At 37.1% G+C, this 18979-nt stretch overlaps 1 protein-coding gene across 2 annotated transcripts; it reads left to right on the top strand.

Annotated features, from left to right (window-relative positions):
* Positions 1 to 278: 278 nt before the first annotated feature.
* On the top strand, positions 279 to 18410 carry LOC134531962 (glycerol-3-phosphate phosphatase). 2 transcript variants are annotated; one of them, XM_063368062.1, is made up of 7 exons: positions 279 to 535; positions 2911 to 3018; positions 4161 to 4321; positions 8710 to 8847; positions 10860 to 11076; positions 15068 to 15209; positions 17537 to 18410. In XM_063368062.1, exons 2-7 carry the CDS (start codon positions 2931 to 2933, stop codon positions 17715 to 17717), a joined length of 927 nt encoding a protein of 308 aa, XP_063224132.1. In that variant the 5' UTR covers positions 279 to 535; positions 2911 to 2930; the 3' UTR covers positions 17718 to 18410. The 2 variants fall into 2 exon arrangements, with proteins under 2 accessions (XP_063224132.1, XP_063224131.1); XM_063368061.1 differs by having other exon boundaries at positions 433 to 644.
* Positions 18411 to 18979: the final 569 nt, after the last annotated feature.

The raw sequence follows: 18979 nt of genomic DNA, 5'->3' as shown, positions 1-18979 counted from the left end.
CATCTTAAAGTCCTTGCCATTATTGTAGCAAGCTGTTTGGAAGCACAATTGGAATTACCAAAAAAGCCCAAGTTACACGAATATTAATATTTGGGCACAACGTCGTTATTTGAGCATGCCGAAAAGACTCGTTTTATTTATCTCTTCCAACCAAAGATATTATTTGGGGAACCCTAAAATGTACATCCAGTTCTGTCCCTGCCCCTACACGCCCGAATATTCACCTTCGGCCAACCTTGGGTTTATTTATATATATTTATATTTCTCTGTTTATTTTAATGTAGCTATACTAACCTAACTAACCGTCCATAGTGTTTTAAAGTGTTTTAATGTAGCTAACCTAACCGACCACTTTTAATATTTGAATTCATTTTTCCTGCGCAAAAATAAAACAAATCCCGAGGTTGGCCGAAGTAAATATTCGGGCGTGTTCGGACAGGGACAGAACTAGATGGACATCTTAGGCTTCTCTATTATTTGGTGTTGCAGTCATTGAGTATTCCTCTCCTGTGGAAGGACGAAGAAGGGTTTTAAGGTTAGGTAACCCGGCAGCTGGAAACAAATATCAATATTCTGAACTTTTTAAGATGGGGAATTGTGTATAGAATACTATAAGGCTGTAATGGTGTAGTGGGTGGCTGACTGTAAGTATTACCAATTTTTAGTTGGTTTTAAATCTTTGTAAGATCTTTTAAGTATTTTTGAAAAGTTTAATTTTGTCTAGTGAGTCGGGTTTCATAAGCATGTCTTTTAAACCATTTCTGAGGAATTAATACATTGTTCTTATTTTCAATCAATTTGGCTTTAACCTTTTTTTTATGATTCAGCATTAGCCTGGTGAAATATTTTGCATCCCGTATTACACATACTTCATTGTCTTGAACTGCCCATGATGTCGTGTTCCTAGTAAATGGTATAAACCCTCGTCTGCATCTCATTCCAACCTCCCTACTCTACTCTTTGACCACTCTGAATAGCCACACCAGCTTTTCTATACACCTCGTACTCTGCATCATATTGTACCTAAGATTTGTAGCTATTGTAGGCAGCCTGGGGGAGTCTCCCTTTTCTTCCCTCGCTTCACGTTTTTCAACTCGCACATCTTGCAGCCAGGTAGAGATCCCATACAGTAGCCACGTACTTCATCATTGGGTAAATATGTAGTTGAGCGGGATTTACGAAAAAATAATGTTAAAAATCCGAAAATACTTTTATTATATGCTCTTTACCTTCCTCTTTTCATTAAAAGCGGCGGAAATAAGAAATTCCAAATACTTTAGGAGATTATGAATTTTTATATTTCAACATTGTAGTTCAGCGGTATTTGCAAAAAAAAATGTTAAAAATCTTTCACCCCTACCATCTCTTCAACACATTCCACTCCCTTTCTGTCCTGCCAAGAAAAGCATTCCTACCCCTTAGAATTTGCCTCCAGTTAATCTGGAGCTTCCATCCATGTCGTCTCTGCCCATTATACCCACCTCTGTGTATCCTAGTCCCCAGCTGTTCTCAGCCCCCACCCCCTTTTTATTACCTTATATAGAGTTATACAGTCTGACTATCCTTTCCACCCTTCTCCTCCCATGTAATACTTACCACCATAGCTCCTTAATCATCTCAGTCGGACTATGCATTTGCCCCTCTTGCCCTTCCCTTTTCATCCACATACCCATCACCCACTTTGCTGCTCTATGCTGCACCTTCTCCAGCTCCCTTACCTGAGTCACTAGGTAGGGGTCCCAGATCACAACCCCTTTGGCCTGACCATTGTGAAGTATGCCTTATCCCTTACCTTCCTCCCTGCCCCCTGCAGGGTCCTGCAGCCACAGTGCCCTCCTACCCTTACTCACCACACGCTGAACCTGTTTACCCATCCTAGGTTATTTTGTAGGGTTACCCCTAGGTACTTATTCTCTTCGGCCTCCTTTTATCTTCTGCCCCTTCCACATATACACTTCCAGTGTTACCTTCCTCTTCCTAATAGACTTAACCACCTTTGTCTTTTCAACATTCAACGACGTCCCATTCAGCTCTGTCCATTGTTCCAGTCTGCTCAAGTCACCTGCCACATGAACCCCTTCCTCCCACCACCTCACACACTACACAATGATCCGCAAATACTCTCATTCTGGCCTTCATCCCCTTTCCAAAATCATTCATCATTATCGTGAACAGCGGGCCCCAACACACTCCCTTGCGGAACTCCTGACCACTTCTCCCTGTTCAGACCTTTCCTCGCCCACTATCACCCTTTGCCTTCTATCCCTCAGGAAGTCTCCTACCTAATTAACCATCCTCTCATCCTCCACCAACATCTCATATCATCTCCATTAGCCTCTTGTGAGGTACTCTATCAAATGCCTTTTCAAAGTCTATGAAAATTGCATCTATTTGCTTCCCCCCCCCCCCCCCCCCCCGTCACCACTTGCACCAGATCACCAGATCCTCCAGCATCCCCGCTGTCTGTGTTTTACATGAGAACCCTCTCCTGAATCCATGCAGTCTATTGTCCACCCAACCTATGTCATTCATTGCTCCCACAATTTAACTACCCACCAGCCTCTCCATTTCTTTCCCTGCACAGGACGTCAGGCTGACTGGTCTGTAGTTTGCCGGGTTAGTCTTATCCATGTACCTCCCTTGTAAATTGGTACCACTGCTGCTTCTTTTCCATCGATTTGGTAACTTTCCCTCCTCCAGGGATTGTTTGAACATCACTGTTTCCTATCCCGTCCGGCTCAGGTGCCTTCCTCCCCTTCAAACTCCTAACCCCCTTTCGCACTTCTTCCATTCTTATCTCTAAACCTCTCAGTTCTACCCTGTTTGCTACTTTCCGATACTTCCATACCTCTCTCCTTACAAATACAGGTAGGTACTGCTCCTGTAGCAAATATGCCTTTTTTTTTCCAGATTGAAAATTGAGCGAGAAAATGTCCGGCACAGATTTTTCTTGTTTACCGGTGGATGATGCAAAAAACTGGCTAGCTTCGTTCGACACTATCCTGGTGGATTGTGATGGTGAGTAGTTACACTAGTTTATGATATTGTAGATTAGGGCTAAATGTTTTGTAGTCATTTTTGTGAAAGTTTTAAAAAGAAGGCTGTTGAGATGAGAGATTATTGGCATGTGTCGTACTGCAATTGTTAGGTGGGTACAATATAATTTGTATAATATATTAATTGTAAGTCTTATTTTAACTGGCTGCAGGCTTATCACATCCTAATATATGTATTTGTAATATTTTACATTTTTGAATGGTTATGATGGATGAGTGGTCAAATTACTTGCTCCCAACAAAGTAATCCATATTTTTCACAGCTGACATGGATTGGAGGGGTTTCTCGGGGTACTCCCGTCTCCCCGAACTATTTGTTCCATAAGAAGAAATTTTTACTAACAATTATAAAATGTCAATATCATTCAGAGATGATGTGGTATCTGGGATATTATGAATTATGTAGGGATGTGCGAGTACCCATTATTTTCGGGTACGGTTCGAATCCACAATTATCCGATCCTGGAATCGTTGTACATACATGGTTTCGAACATTATTATGAATATTCACAAATGTTATAAATTAATTTTATACGGCCCAAAAATACTAGCAGAGAAAAATCAAATTAGGCTACTATTACGTAAGTGTTTATAATATGATGTATCGAAGAAAGAAATGTAAATTAAATAATTAACATAGTGACATTAAAAAAAATTCGAGATTTTGAGAGCCTAAGCTGTAATCACGAATTTTGTTGTACAGCAAACTAGAAACTAAAAATAATTACATACCTACAAGAAAAAAAAACGTCTTGGCTATTTATTGGGGAAAAAATGGTTTCGTTTGCTGAAATGTTTATAAAAACTGAGATTTCCCTATGACTATTATTAATTATGTTTACATAATTATAAACATTTCAATCTCCGTTTTTTTTTAAATTAATCAGTTATTTTTAATAATCTGTGCTTAATATTCATAATCGGATTCATATCTCAAATGTTGCTAGTGATTCGAATCGGATTCGAACTGAACTGTAAAATCAAGGATTCGCACATCCCTAGGATTATGAAAATATGAATTGATAGTTTGGTTCCTTGCTGGAAGAGGTGGGATGGACTGCAAGTGGTCGGAGACACAGCTGAGCGGTGTCGTGTGCTCGCCAGGTGTGCTCTGGCTCCACGACAAGGTGATACCAGGCGCTCCCGAGACACTCAACAGGTTCCTGGAGCTAGGGAAGAAGATATTCTACGTCACCAACAACAGCACCAAGACGAGGGACGAGTTTGTGGCCAAGTGCACGAGGCTGGGGTTCAAGGCCACCAAAGTGAGTCCGTGGCAGAGAGAGATGAGCGACATTTAGAACTTTAAAAAGGCTCGTCCACAGCAGTCCGAACCTGTGGCCAGTCAATGTCTTTTATCCGAATGTGAATGACGTGTAATTGTCCCACGGAAAATTGTCCTGTCCACAATTGCGATGTACGATGTCTGAATCCACTGGTTTATAAAGTATTCACTAGAGTGCAATAAATGTATAGCGCCAAAATAATTGTTTCTCGATTGTTTTCATGCGTTGTAAATGAGTAGGTAGTCTAGTTTCAAATATTAATTTAACTTGTGAAAGTTGATAAGAGTTCAATAATATTTAGTTATTCGGTGAGGTAAAAGTATATTCTTGTGTTCGGGCTTTGAAAATTGCTGGTCGCAAACGGACAGCACTAATTAATATTTCATCTTGGTCTTCTTTTCTTCCTGTTCTTACCACATTCTAAATTATATTCTGTTTACCTTTTTGAAACGTGAAACAGGAAACGTCAAAGGACACAGATTGGGGCAAAAAGTTCAAGTTGACCAATGTATTCGGACCACTGTCCATACCACCCGTGACATCAGAGGGTCACGTGGCCCAATCAGCGATCAGTGTCCTATGAACACAATTTAGGACATTACAATAATTGTAGATGGGCCTTACGGTTCTGTTTCACACATAATTTTGATTACTGCTTTCATTTTCTTGTCTTGACTGTAATTCAAGGGTCTTATCTTCAAATTTATCACACTAGTACTGTCACATTTGTTATTTGAAAAACTAATTTTGTCATCTGATATTTAATGAACGTCATTGCAAGTTGTAAAATGTCACAAAGTGATCTGGTTATCAGCACTTATATGATGTTTTATAGCAATTAGATAACACTTATTAAATATATAGGAGTAAAAAAAATATTATTTTATTTTTCCTTCGCTTTTTTAATCACTTTTTAATTTTAGTTTCTGTTAGCTAAAGCTCGCATACAGAAACTGTGCATTAATAATTGCATGGGTTGGGTAGGGGCTGGAGAATGAGAGATTGGAAATATTTATTACAATTTTGTGATAAAGTTGCCATTAAGTTTTTTTGGCAGTGATGCAATAAACAGGCAGTACATGATATATAAAGAGTAAGTACTTGATAGTTAAATAGTTGATACATGACAACATAAAAGGAGTTATCGTAAATGAATTTACACGAATAGTCCTTAAATAATAGTAATAGAAACAAAGTGATGTAACCAACGTGACATGTGAAGATGTGATTTATCTTTTAGACTTTGGTCAAACTCTGTGTCCAAGGTCGCCCGGATGTTATATTTGGCCTCTGGCAAGGATGAAAGATTAGTTCAGTGCATATTTTTATTCCTTCATACTTTAATGTGTGGTAAAAAAAATAATTACTGATGAAAAATATATTGCATGAATTTCTCTTAAGGCCCTAATATTATTGGTTTTCAAAAATATTGTTCTGCTTGTAATGATGATGATGATGGCATAGAATGTTTGCATTTGGTACTAAATAACTTTGAAATCTTATTACAACATACCTAGCCGGAAAAAAAAGAGCCCATGATATTTTTACGCAATAATAAAAGCAGTTTATACTGAATTGTTTAACCAATTTTAAAAAAATCCTGTAGGTATCCTAAACTAAATAATTTAAAGTGGATATGTCCTTTAAAGTGAATTATGTACTTTTTTTGGGGTTCCAACTTACTAAAAGCTGAATGGTTAGTTAGTTAAAAGATGACTATCTTTGATGTGGGTTGGAGATGGATTCCAGAAAAATTCGCGCTTTCGATGACCTCTAGGATAGACTCCACAATCCCCTACATACTCAGGCAAATGCCACCAGCTCATTGGCTACTGACTTGTGACACCTGTCAACTGGAACGCTTGTGATTCGATACTTTTTTGGTTGAAGGTTCTTCATTGGCTCAAAGGCCTTCAGAAAAACTGTAAGTCAATCAGAGAAGCAATATAAAGGTACAGTGATTTAGATTCTATCATATTGTGAAATGAATCCGCAAATTTTTCCGGTCTCTACCTATGATCCAGATGTGACCGACCTTTCATCAACCCCCGTCAACTCACTCCACCCTCTCCTTCTTTCTTATTGCAACCTCCTGCTTGTAACCTGCTGTATGTGTGTGCCCGTGGCTCCTTCAAACATAGCATCAAATTGCCTCCCCCACCCGATACTTACAGGGTTGACAACAATGCCTGTTTGACAGCATTGTTAGTGTGTAATGTGTTCATTTAACTATGTATTTTTAATGTTCCAAGGGTGTTTGGTTTATCAGTAATAGTGTCTTTCCTCTAGGCCTGTGCGAATTAATACTAGTTTTTGAAGCAAAGTGAATGTCAAATTTAATGTTTAAACTATTCACAAAGTCAAATTGAAATGTGAATGTATGTATTGTACTCGGCAAAGCTGTATTACACTTATTTTATAACATACACAATTGAAGTAAAAATCGTTTAACGTTTGTAATGTTTTAACTGATTAAGTGACTAATTGGGTTCTATAGAAAAATTCATTCAATAAAAATTATAAAATAACCATGCATTTTATTAATATTGAGCATTCATAAAAGCAAACAGAGTGCCTCATAATGAATGTTTAAGTAACCAATTTTATTCATTCAAAACTTATAAAACACGAAAAAAGAACTAAATATTTTCTAGAGCTAATCTTAGTTTCCAATGTTTCAAAGCTTTGCAACAAGTGTGAAGCTTCACATTGGATGCAAAGCTTTGAGTCACAACCGAAACTTCAAAGAACACGAAAATCAAATTTTTTTGACGAAGTCAAATCAAATATTAAAAAGAGCTTTGATTGAGTCATTTAGTCGAAGCTTTGCACAGGCCTTTGAGTCTGTTTTCCCTTTGGGGGACATCACGCCTCGACAGAGAGTCTCTGCTGGGTCCAAGTGCCCCTCATGATGACGTCCATGGCTTTACTACCGACGTCATTCGTTATATCTTGCCACTGGAAGACTTGAATTAACAGCAGTGGGAACAGCTTGGTTGAAAAACAGCTTTTTCTGACTCATAACTGCATCACTTAAGCCACTTTATATCACTGTTAATTTCTGTCTCCTTAACCTCCGCTTAGTTGAAAAACTACACTATCTACCTGTGAAATGCGACACTTATCCCACTTTAGTCTGCCCTTGTTTATGGCGTTCTGAACCTTGGAGAGGGACAGAGTGTCAGCAGATGAGACAGGATATAACAGTTTGGTGTGCCATGAAGTGGTGGGGGAATCAGTTTGCGGCTACTAGCCAGGGCAAATCCTCCCCTCTTTCACTCTCCCAGGGACCACCATTTAGCACAGCATTCTTTCCTTTCTTACAGATGGCCTTTACTACAGTTGTAAAACTCAATTTTTTTCAAAAAAGGCCATGTATGAAAGTGGCATCAGAAAGCTAGAGCACATATGGTATAAATTTACAGATTCAAATTTTTTTCCAATTTCTATGTGCTGGAATTGTGATTTTTGCCTTGTAAAGTATTTTCCATGAATAGTTACTAAAAGAGTTTTGTGTCTCAGTATATCAGGAATTGTTATTTTCTGGTAAATATGGTACATAAATGGCGAGGCCCGTCTGCGAGGGAGTGAAGTGAAGAGGGTGAGTGACTTCTTGGTGAGTGATAGCAGATGGCAAGAGACTGGCTTCGTGTGCAAAGATTTGGTGCATCGGGGACCGAAGCATACGTGGGTGTTGTACAGTAGAGTTCCGCTAATCCGAACCCCGCTAATCCGAAAATCCGCCTAATCCCAACAGGGCTAGGATAAAAAAAAATTCATATCATTTAAGAACTAAGAAAAACAAGTTTTTTCAAGTAATGTTATACATTTATTAATATGTACATAAGAAACTTATAATTTAACTATCTATCTATGTGAGTAATTAAAAATATTATGAAACTAAATATGTACGCTAAATAACAAAGGTGTATTTTTTGTCTGACCTTCCTTACATATTTTATATATCAGACACTAAATAAGCCTCAAAAAGACAATATATGGCATTATATGACAAAATTCCGCCTAATCTAATTTTTGCTAATCCGAACAGGGTTCGGTCCCAATTAGTTCGGATTAGCGGGATTCTACTGTATGTGCGGCGGACGAGTGAGTAGTGTGTTGGGACAGAAATGAGCGGTAAGAGACGAGTTGTAGAGAGATGCAGTGGGGAGAGTGAACGATGGATTCAATGAAAAGAGTGATTACTTTGAGGAGAGACAGTTAAATTGTTACAATTTAACTAAAAGTGTAAATATTGTTTAAGAAATAAAACAGAAAATTTTTTATTGGATTATCCTTTTTATACCTATTTTTTTCCCCACTCGTAACAATACTTTCCCCATGTAGATATGTCGCTTGTCTTTCAGGAAAACATTTTGTCTACGGCGTACCTAACTGCGGGTTACTTGGAAGATCTGGGCTTCAAAAAGAAGGCGTACATCGTGGGTTCTGAGGGAATCGCCAAGGAGTTGGACTTGGTTGGGATCAAGTCTCTGGGCGTCGGTGTAAGTACATAGTGAGTTCGTTCAGACCTTCTAAAGATGTGGGTAGGAAAATTTTCTTATTGAAAAATTTTCTGGAAATAAAACTATATTTTCCTAGGTTTTTTTATTTTTTTTTTTATTTTTTTATTATAATACTGTACATCATTACCAACATAGATTTACATAATTTAAGAAAGATTGTCATAATTTTAAGTTACCATTATATTACAGTTCATGAAAATAAACTTTAAAGTTAAAAAAGATCTAAAACTGTATAGATTGTAGTAATGTTAAATTTAAGACACTGTTAACAAAAGGTGGGCATTAGGTGGCAAAGCCCACCTCACGCGATGCCCATTTTCTGCCTGTAACTTCCGTTATACCCATGGGTATAAAAATGTGCGTAAAAGTTTGTACATCAGAAGAGAAGAAAAAATTCTTAACTCCATACACACGATACCTAAAATTTTAACTGAAAAGCCAATGCAGTTGCCGACCAAAGCAAGCATATTGAGAAAGGATAAACATATTGTCATTTTAACAAAATACTGAAAAAAATATGAAAATTTCTGCTGTTTATGTTAAAAAAGAGTGTGGGGTATTTTTTTTTTAATGTCAGTTTATTCATTGATAATTTATGGACATTCATTTCCTAATAAGCACTGAAGTTTTAATTAGGGAATTAATTTTTTGTTTAAATTACTTGTGATAATTTAATTTTAAGTAAAAATAAATCTATCTAGTATGAAATAATAAAACCAATTGACTGAGCTATGTATTTAATAATATTATAGCAATAAGATAAACAAAATGTATTAATTCATAATTGCTTAAAACACAATATGTTTAAACCAGTTATCTGTTATTTTAAGAAGGTAAAAAAAAATGTTTTTGTAGTGACAAGGATTTGAACCACAACAAAAATTACCCCTCAATCACCATAACCACACACTTTGCCACTACGCTGCTGAGACTAATACACAGTTAAAAGCAAAATGGCTGATGTTCAAATGGCAGGACATTCTACAATAGGGAATTTTTTTGGCAAACTAATTATTGTCTGCTTGTTTTAAACCTATCAAAAAAATTTGATAGGTTTAAAACAAGCAGACAATAATTAGTTTGCCAAAAAAATTCCTATCAAAGTTAAAACAAAACTTTCTTTATTAGTGTTTTTTTTTATTTATAATGATTAATTTGATATATCTTTTGTCATTGCTGTAAAACCCTCTTAAGAAAATCTCACTTAAGAAAATTGCCTGCGTAAGAAGTTTAAAATAATTAGAACTGTACCTCTAAATACATAAAATTTTATCCTTTTAATAAAATTTCCCTGTTAATAAATAAGACTCATAGCAGGGATTTACTGTTACAATTAATTATTACCAAATTAAAAAAATAATGGGTGCGTGTACTTATTTATATATGTATGAGCCTTAGAAGTGATACTAACTTGGTGTAATAAAACACTATCTTTAATTTTGTATGCGAATAATTAATAAAAAAAAAGTAGGACTTAAATTATATAAATATGGTTGGTAAAAAAAATTCAGTGAAATTTAAATAAATACTCAGGATTTGATATTAATATACATGTATAAATTAATTATATAATTTCGTAAAATAATTTAGATAAATTTTAATCAATAATGAAAATTAAAAAAAAAAACATGCCAAATTTTTTAATGATATGACCAGTATTCAATATCAATCACTAAAATATAATATTTAAAAGCTCATTTTTAATTTTCATTTGTATGCAGTTTTTTTTTGTTGTATGTAGCCATTTTTTAATCCTGTGAAAATTATGTTGCATGGTGCGTGCGAATCATAAAAATTCACTCATGATTATTTTTTTTCCTTCATAATTCACCTAAAGATGTATACCTTCGATAACTGATACTTTAACTGGCCTATTTCAAATTAAGTCAGGGAATTTAAAATTTTTCAGTCAATTTTTTTTTTTGTGGCATTTCTCTATAGTGTGACAATCTCATTCAAAGATTGATTGATCACACTTGTGTGTCCGACAGCCGGACACGATAGCCACCGGCGACCTTGGGACAGTCATCTACAAGCAGCTTGCGATGGACCCGGAGGTGGGGGCAGTGGTGATTGGGTTCGACGTCCACTTCAACTTCATGAAGATGCTGAAGGCGGCGAGCTACGCCAACAACCCCGACTGCATCTTCGTGGCCACCAACACGGACGAGCGCTTCCCGATGGACGCGGAGAACGTCGTGGTTCCCGGTAACCTTGGTTTATTCTTGCCGCGCTAGACCGTACACCCAATAGCACTATGTAGACAGGTGTTCTCGAGTTGCATGTTAATGCAGAGTGGATCAGAACTAACAGGTTGTCCACTGAGTCACAAAGGTTACTAAAAAGGCAAGAATTTTATGTACATTTTGGTTTTTAAGTTCCAAAAATGTGCTGATCTTGATAGAAATTTCTTGATTCCTGTAAGATAGCAAATGGTGTGAAAGTTGATGTGATGTTTCTGAAGGAGTTAAGTTTAAAATATTTTTAAGGCTCCATTTCGCATGCAATTTTGAATTTTTCATTTCCTCTTCTTAACTATATTATTGAAGGACAAAAACTGATATTCTAACATGATAAAGACCTTACATTTGGTTTTCTTTAACTAATATTTTCAACCTTTACTCACTAAGAGTAATATCATCATCAACTGCTTTCAGCATGTGGCCAAGTTAAAAAAGTAAAATGACTTTATCTTCTTCTGTCACTTCTTCACATTTTTTTCCTAAAATCACATTTTTGCCTTTTCAATTATCTCATTGAAGTTCTGTACTCTTGCTTGCACTATCTCATTCCTGATCCTGTCTCGCTTCGAAACTGATCAAATAGTCCTCATAAACTTCATTTCCTATTGTTCTGATCTTTCCAGCTTCTCTCATCTACAGTCCAAGTCTCTGCTCCATAGGTGACTATGGGCACATAGTAGGTTTAGTACAACGCTTGTTTGTATTTTAATGGCACCTCCCTTTTCCATACCACAGCTCTCACGCACCTGTAGAATGTATATTCTTGTCCTCTCCTTACAATTTCCTCTTTGGTTTTGCCCCCTCCCTCCAGTACACTTCCTTGATACTTGAAGGTTTCTATCTGTTTCAACTCAACACCATCTAATTCAATGCATCTCTTTACTTCGTTTTTGTTTCTTGTCATGACCATCACTTCAATGTTTTTAGTGCTGAGTCTCGTACTACAATTTTGTCGTTTCCTCCATCTATGCCATTATTTGATTGTGTACCTCACCTTCCTATTCTTCCCAAACCATCAAGTAATCAGCAAAAAGCACGACCTTCATCTTCCCTTCTTCGATCTTCTCATCCACTGTCGTCATAATTCTCTCTAACTCTAAAATAAATAGTAGTGGGGAAAATGCACTACTCTGCTTCACTCCCTTGGTTTGCTTAAACCAATTTTTTTCATTCCTCTTCCAGTTTTCACGCTGCTGCTGTTTCCCTTATACATACTCCTCTTATCAACTCTTCTTTAATCCTAGCTTCCTCCATAGCTTGCCAAAACACAGTCTTCTCACACTGTCATACTACATCTTTCCCAAATTCTTATCTTCTCTTCATCATTTGTCATATGGAAAAAATCAGGTAGGTAGACTTCCCTTCTCTAAATTCATGCTGCTCCTAAGGCCATTTTCCTACCATTCCCTTCTTCATCTTCTTTTCCAAAATCTGTTATACACCTTTGCATAGTGGCACATTAAAGTGATTTGCCTGTAGTTCTCACATGTTTTCCTGTCTCCTTTTGTAAAAACTGGCTCTATTACCTATTCTTTTACTCTAGTTCTCTGGTATGCATTTTTCTCTCCAAATACATCTCATTACTATGCAGCCAATGAATTCCTATGTTATGTCTCTTGCTGCTCTTATTATTTCTGCTGTTAGCTCATCCATCCCTTGAGCTTTTCCATTGATTATTCTTCTCAGCGGTTACTCTACCTCTTTCCATGTGATATCCTCATCATCCAGCTCTGCTAATATTTCCTACTCGTCTATTTCTTCATTCTCATTCCGTTGGGGTTTAGCAGCTTTCAAAATAATTACTCTGTTCCTTTCCCTCTTTCGACTTCATGCTTCCTTCTTCATTTATCATCCTGACTGTCCGAACTTTCTCTTTCCTTATACTCAGTGCTTGACTGTATAATAGGTTCTTACTTCCTTTCACATCTTTTTCTAGCATCTCAGTCCATTTTTGCATCCATGTCTTTCTCTCTTTTACAGCTTGATTAGCTTCTCTCCTCTTTTTCTTATACTCCTTTTATGTATTGTGACACCTGCTCTCAAACCATCTTCTGAATGTTTTTGTTCTCCTTCACTGTTTCTCTTATGCATTTATTCTCTAATTCCACCATGGTGTTTCTTTATTTCTTTTTATCACTTGTTCTTCTACACACCTCCTTTGCAACTCCTAAATCTCTCCCATTCCTTCTCGACACCTTTCATCTTCTCCCTGGGAAGGTCTAACCTTAACTTCCTCGTGCATTTCTGTCTCTCTTCTTCATTCTTCAGTCTCCACACCCTTATTCTCTTCTCTTGTTGGGTTATTTCCTTTCTGCATGACCAACCCTTTAAGCCTGCTATTAACAACCTGTGGTTCCTATCTAGGGTGTAAAATGTCCACTCAAATTTTTGTAATTACTATCACACAAACTTTTACAAGCATTATATGACATAGTACTAGTGATTAACTGTTGAAAATATTAGTGACAATTGCAATGGAGGTATCATGTTCACATTTCATAAATAGCCCTTAAATGCAAAATAATGCAAAAAAAATAACATGTGAAACTGAGCCATAAAGGCATAAAATAATTAGGTATTTTGCTTAAGGTAATATATAAAATTTGCTATGTTTTATTGTAAAGTTAGTGTTTGTATGACTGAGAACTAAGTAGGGATATAAGAAGGTGGAAAAAAAAGTCACTAATTTTTTTTTTGCTACAGCTGTAACCCAATAACACCCTGATAAAGGATAGTTTGAATGAGAGCTATTTTTAGATGTGTGTCATGTGATTCCATTTTTTTTTCTGCACTCATCGAAATAGATATTACTGTATTTACCTGCAGAATGGTTGCCCCTGCATATGGGTCGCAGCAATAATTTTGATCATAAAAATTCAAATTTTTTGCTGTAAGGGTTGTCCTTGAATGTGGGTCGCACCGTATATCTGTCTAAAATATAATTCGATAAATACAAATGAAGTCTTTGTTCTGTGTCTCAGTTTATTGAAGTGCGTTAGAAATATGGCATAGGTGTTAACCTTTGGTCGTCTTTTTGTCTGCTTTCTGTGCTACTTTATAACTGTAGGAAGGTCCACTTTTCTCCCCCTTGCCCCTACTGCTTTAATCCCTCATAATAACAAAAAGACACCCCGTGTATCCTTTCCTCGCTATTGTATTTTTTTCTAACCAGTCCTCTCAGAATAGAATTAAAAGGTAGCAAGCTACCCTTCCTAGTCAATTTCTTTCATAAAAACTATCTTGCAAATTATAGTCAGTAAAGAAATTTGTGTGGCAGCTGGAGGAACATAAAAAGTTGTGTTTTGAAGCACTGCTTTCAAAGCACCAATGATGGCTGCAGTTTTGTCGTGGAATGTTACATTAGAAAGCTGAGAAATCTCACGCAAAAAACAATGTTAGGTTACAGTTGCGTCTTAAAAACCTATCAAAATATACACGTAAAGATTGTGTAAAGTCCTAGTTCAAGAAAATTTATAAGGGTGAGGTAGAACCGTCAACACCGCTACGAGTACGAGACCGTCACTTGTAGGCGTCGGCTGGGCGACTGGCACGACAGATGAGCACAGCAGCGTCAGTGATAGCTGAGATAGTTTAAATGAACAGTTTTTAATTACTCATGACGTTATACATGTGAAAAACCGACACAGGTGAGTTTTATTACACACATACTGATCAACATACTGCAATTGTAATTCTTTTTACCCAAAGTTATAAATTTGCATAAGGGTCACGCTTATTTTTTTTTTATTTTTTTTTAACTAGAAATAGGCATAAAATGTGTAACCCACACATGGGTTAATATTGCAGCTTATCGCCAAATTCAGATAATGGGATTGCAGTGCAATGTTTAAATGTTCAGGGGTTTTCTCGCAGAGTTATGTAGCAGTTGGGAAGACTGGTGTGTATTGCAGGTCAAAGCTCTTGTGTTGAGATTTTTTGTTTCTTGCGTGCTGCAGGAACGGGCAGCATCGTCGCTGCTGTCGAGACGTGTGCCGGCAGGCAGGCGTTCAAGATAGGGAAGCCGAGTGCGTACATCTGCGAGGCGCTCATGAAGAGACACTGCGTGGACCCTGAGAAGACGCTGATGATTGGCGACAGGTTTGTGAGCTTACAGCACTTTGCTGCATTCTGCACGGCATGGATTCAGATGCCTTATTTCCCTGAAAATAATGCAACTCTGAATATAATGCAACCCCACACATTTTGGTCAAGACTTAATGGATTGAAAATCACAATTATTCAGGTACTCAGCACGTGAAAATTATTTAAATTATTCGATTTATTCGATTTTTACTAGATCCTTCGTAGCCACTTTCATCAGAAGAATGATTTACATGGTCTGTTTTGAAACACCAAGCTGCGGTCAGAAAAACAAATTTTGTTTTTTTTACTGGTTCAAAAGAGGCGGCTGTTCAGAAAGCAAAGAATGCTGTAATGCACAGGTCATCTGAGGGGTGAAAGGTGGGGGAGAGAGAGTGCCCTCCCCAGTACCCACATTGAAGAGAAGCAGAAATAACCCAGTGACAAACTCCATTTGCCCCCTCTCCTTCATCCTGTACCTCTCATCCGTTACGCCTGTGCTGAGGTTCAGGAAGCCTCGGACTGAAGTGGCATGAGCGATGCAGTTTAAAGGCAGATTACAGTTTTTACAGTTTTTATGTTCTGTGCAGAAGAGTTCTTGCAGACGCTGCGACTCCAGACAAGTGCGAGATGAAGACATGGTTGTTGTGTGTAATCTCTTATAGTATTTATAATGCCTGGTGGGGTTAAGGTTAGGGATTATCCGGTCGACCTTTGATTAGAGATAAAGGAGTGTTCGTTCTTAAGGCATCTGGCCATCCCCTCCGGTTTGATGTTTGTCATGTAAGCTTTCCGTTTTTTTAGTTGTTACGTAATAGTTACGTAACCACGTATTAAAAGTTAGACTGGATGGATGTTCTGGTTGTGTTATCATTAAAGTCGTTTACTTGGATGTTTCTGTACTTTTTTACTTCCCTTCCAGTAGGGACTTTCTTTGTAGTCTAGAATCCGATAAAACAAGTTATACTACCATCCGGTGTATTACATCCACTAGGCCCACTCCCTTCAAGGAAGGGCCATTAATAATGGATGTGGGCCTAGTGGAGAGAGAGGGGATAGAGAGAGAGATAGAGAGAGAGATAGAGAGAGATAGAGAGAGAGAGAGAGAGAGTTTCTTTGTATATGTGTACCTACTTCAAATACTGACAAAAAAATTGTAAGAGCCATAGCCACAAATATCAGCTAGTTCTAAATATAAAACTGATATTCGCACAGGCCTAGTCACCCCCCGAAGTCTCTACCGCATTTTATCAGTTTTCACGGGTATTTTGGAGTTACACCGGATTAACGGATAAGCACTTTGAATCACTGATATTTTAATTGACGAATGCACAAACATAAATATTTACTTACTGCTCCTGCTCCACTTCATAGATAACATGTCACCAAGAGACACTTGACTATGCTATGTCGTTTCAGTTTTTCTAAGATGATAACAATTCACGCTCTACCTTTTATGTCTGGAAGCATTTTTTTATTTCACGGTTGAAAGTATACAGTGCATCGTAATATCTATGACATTTGTTTTAGACACCGTGTTCTGTTTCTCTCTTCTGCGCGATGGTGCGTTTGTGCATGTAACGGAACACGCCCAGTAATATTTGTGCGAAGTGATATCTGTGACAGTGTTTTTACAGTCTGTGTTGTTATACCATGCAATCACGATTTCTATGATGGATTGACGGGAGTGTTTACATTTTGTTTAAAAGTTCGGCTTGCATCATTGTGGAGATTGTAATTGAAAGAAATGGAAAGAAAACGCAAGTCATCTCCAGATCGAACGCTGTATAAACAACGATATAAATGTGAGTGGGAAGTAGAATTAAAGTGGCTGAAACCCTGTAAAATGGTCGCTGTTGTTTAGAAATACCAATGTTGAATGCATTGTTGCACTACCACAACAGGACCAAAAATTTGGGGCTAGAATTCAAACCCACTGATGAGCTGAGAAAAAAAAGCTAGGAACCTGAAGAGTGAAGCAGTTGGAGTGTTCAGGCTAGAAATGCCTGCAAATACGTCATAGTCTGTGTGTATATTTCTTAAGTGATTTTTGTGAGAACCTCATACTGGTAGTTAACTCTTTACATGTAAACTTATCAGTTTTTTTTATCTACATTCATTATTATTATTTTAAAGTAGGCCTATGCAACTGGAATGAAGAAATAGCTGATTTTTGAAGAAATATGCTTATAATACTTTGTTTTCTCCTGTGTCTTAGCTGTAAAAAATGTTGGCACAAATGAAAAACCTGTTTACAGAAATTTTTTATGGTCTAATACAGGATTTTATAACCATTCTTGGTGGCATCCCTGCTCTAGCGAACTCGACGGTAACGTTTGTGGCAGATGCAACACGGACATCCTATTCGGCAAGCGGTGCGGGTTCGCCACGATGCTGGTGCTGACGGGCGTGACCCGGCTTCACGAGGTGGAGGCGTGGCGGCGGTCCAGCCTGCCGGAGGAGCGGGAGCTGGTGCCGGACCACCACGTCTGCCAGCTGGGCGATCTGCTGCAGTACCTCGCGTAGCCCCCCCGCGCCCGGGAGAGCTCGCCCGCCGCACTACCCTCGCGTTCCTTCCGTGCTGTGATACCTCGCGCAGTGGTGAGCTGTGTGTAGTGTACTAACTAGGGATAAGATTATGTGGTTTCATCTTGTGTCTAATTTGTTTTTTTAAAACAGGAGATTTTGGTTTTTTTTTATTACTACAGGATATTATTAAATAAATATGACACAAAAATGATTTTGGTGAATACACACTTGTATAATATAATAATTTTTAATAAGCTTGTTTAACTATTCAGCACAATAAAAATAAATTGGTAAGTATGTTTGGAAAATGCACCAATTCATAATGTGAAACTAGGTTACTAACACTCGCAAGACAAAAAGAAAAGTAAAAATTTTGCAAAATCTTTTTGACACGTGCATTTTGGATACTCGTTTCCTGCTATGTAAATTATATTTATTGAATTTTTGCTGTGTTGAAATATCAGTTTTTTTGTGATTTTTATTTTTTTTATTATAAATGCTGATTATTTAATTATTTTAGTTTCATTTTGGTGCTTTCTGGTGTATTAACAAGTATTTCTGTATTATCATAATTAACCATATAATCTTGTCCCTAGTACTAATGTGCTTTAAATCATTTCTGTAATGAACTCTTGAAATCACTAAGTCTCAAGTCTGTAAGACATTTTCATTAAAAGCTTTTGCTTGTAATAGTGTTTTTAATTGAAAGTTGTAAGTTAAATATGTTCACTCTCCTAGAGTTTTTTTTTCAACACTTATGTGTAAATTCTATGATTTTGAAGTGACTGTAGAGTCATGGATTTTAACCCCAACCCGTTAGAGATCTTGTTGAAGGTCGTAGTTTGTTTTTCTCAGGTGTTATTTGCTGTTATGCAGAAGGCCGACATCTCGAGGAATGGTCTTCCTTTTGCTTTCACATTTTCCTTTTCACTGTACTTCAAAAGATCCAGTCTCTCTCTTCTGCTTTAATAGCTTATTTACAGCACCCAACTCACGCCACATTCCATTGAAATGCTTGTGTGTCATTGATTTAAACTCACGCAGTGTGATCTTTTTTCTTTACCTTGGAGTAATATCCAGGATACTAAACAATTGTAAAACCCTATAAATTATTGAATATTTTTGCAAAATATCAAAAAATCTGACAATCTAAAAATATTTTATGTATTATAATATTAAAGGTTTTTAGCAGTAAGTAATGGTGATCATAAGGTTATGATTTGCTATGAAAACATATGCTATAATTAGTTGCCATTTCT

The sequence above is a fragment of the Bacillus rossius genome, chromosome 5, assembly GCF_032445375.1.
Source record: "Bacillus rossius redtenbacheri isolate Brsri chromosome 5, Brsri_v3, whole genome shotgun sequence".
Classification (NCBI taxonomy): Eukaryota; Metazoa; Arthropoda; class Insecta; order Phasmatodea; family Bacillidae; genus Bacillus; species Bacillus rossius.
The sequence above is the reverse complement of the archived record's forward strand: the minus strand, read 5'-3'. Positions and strand labels throughout refer to the sequence as shown.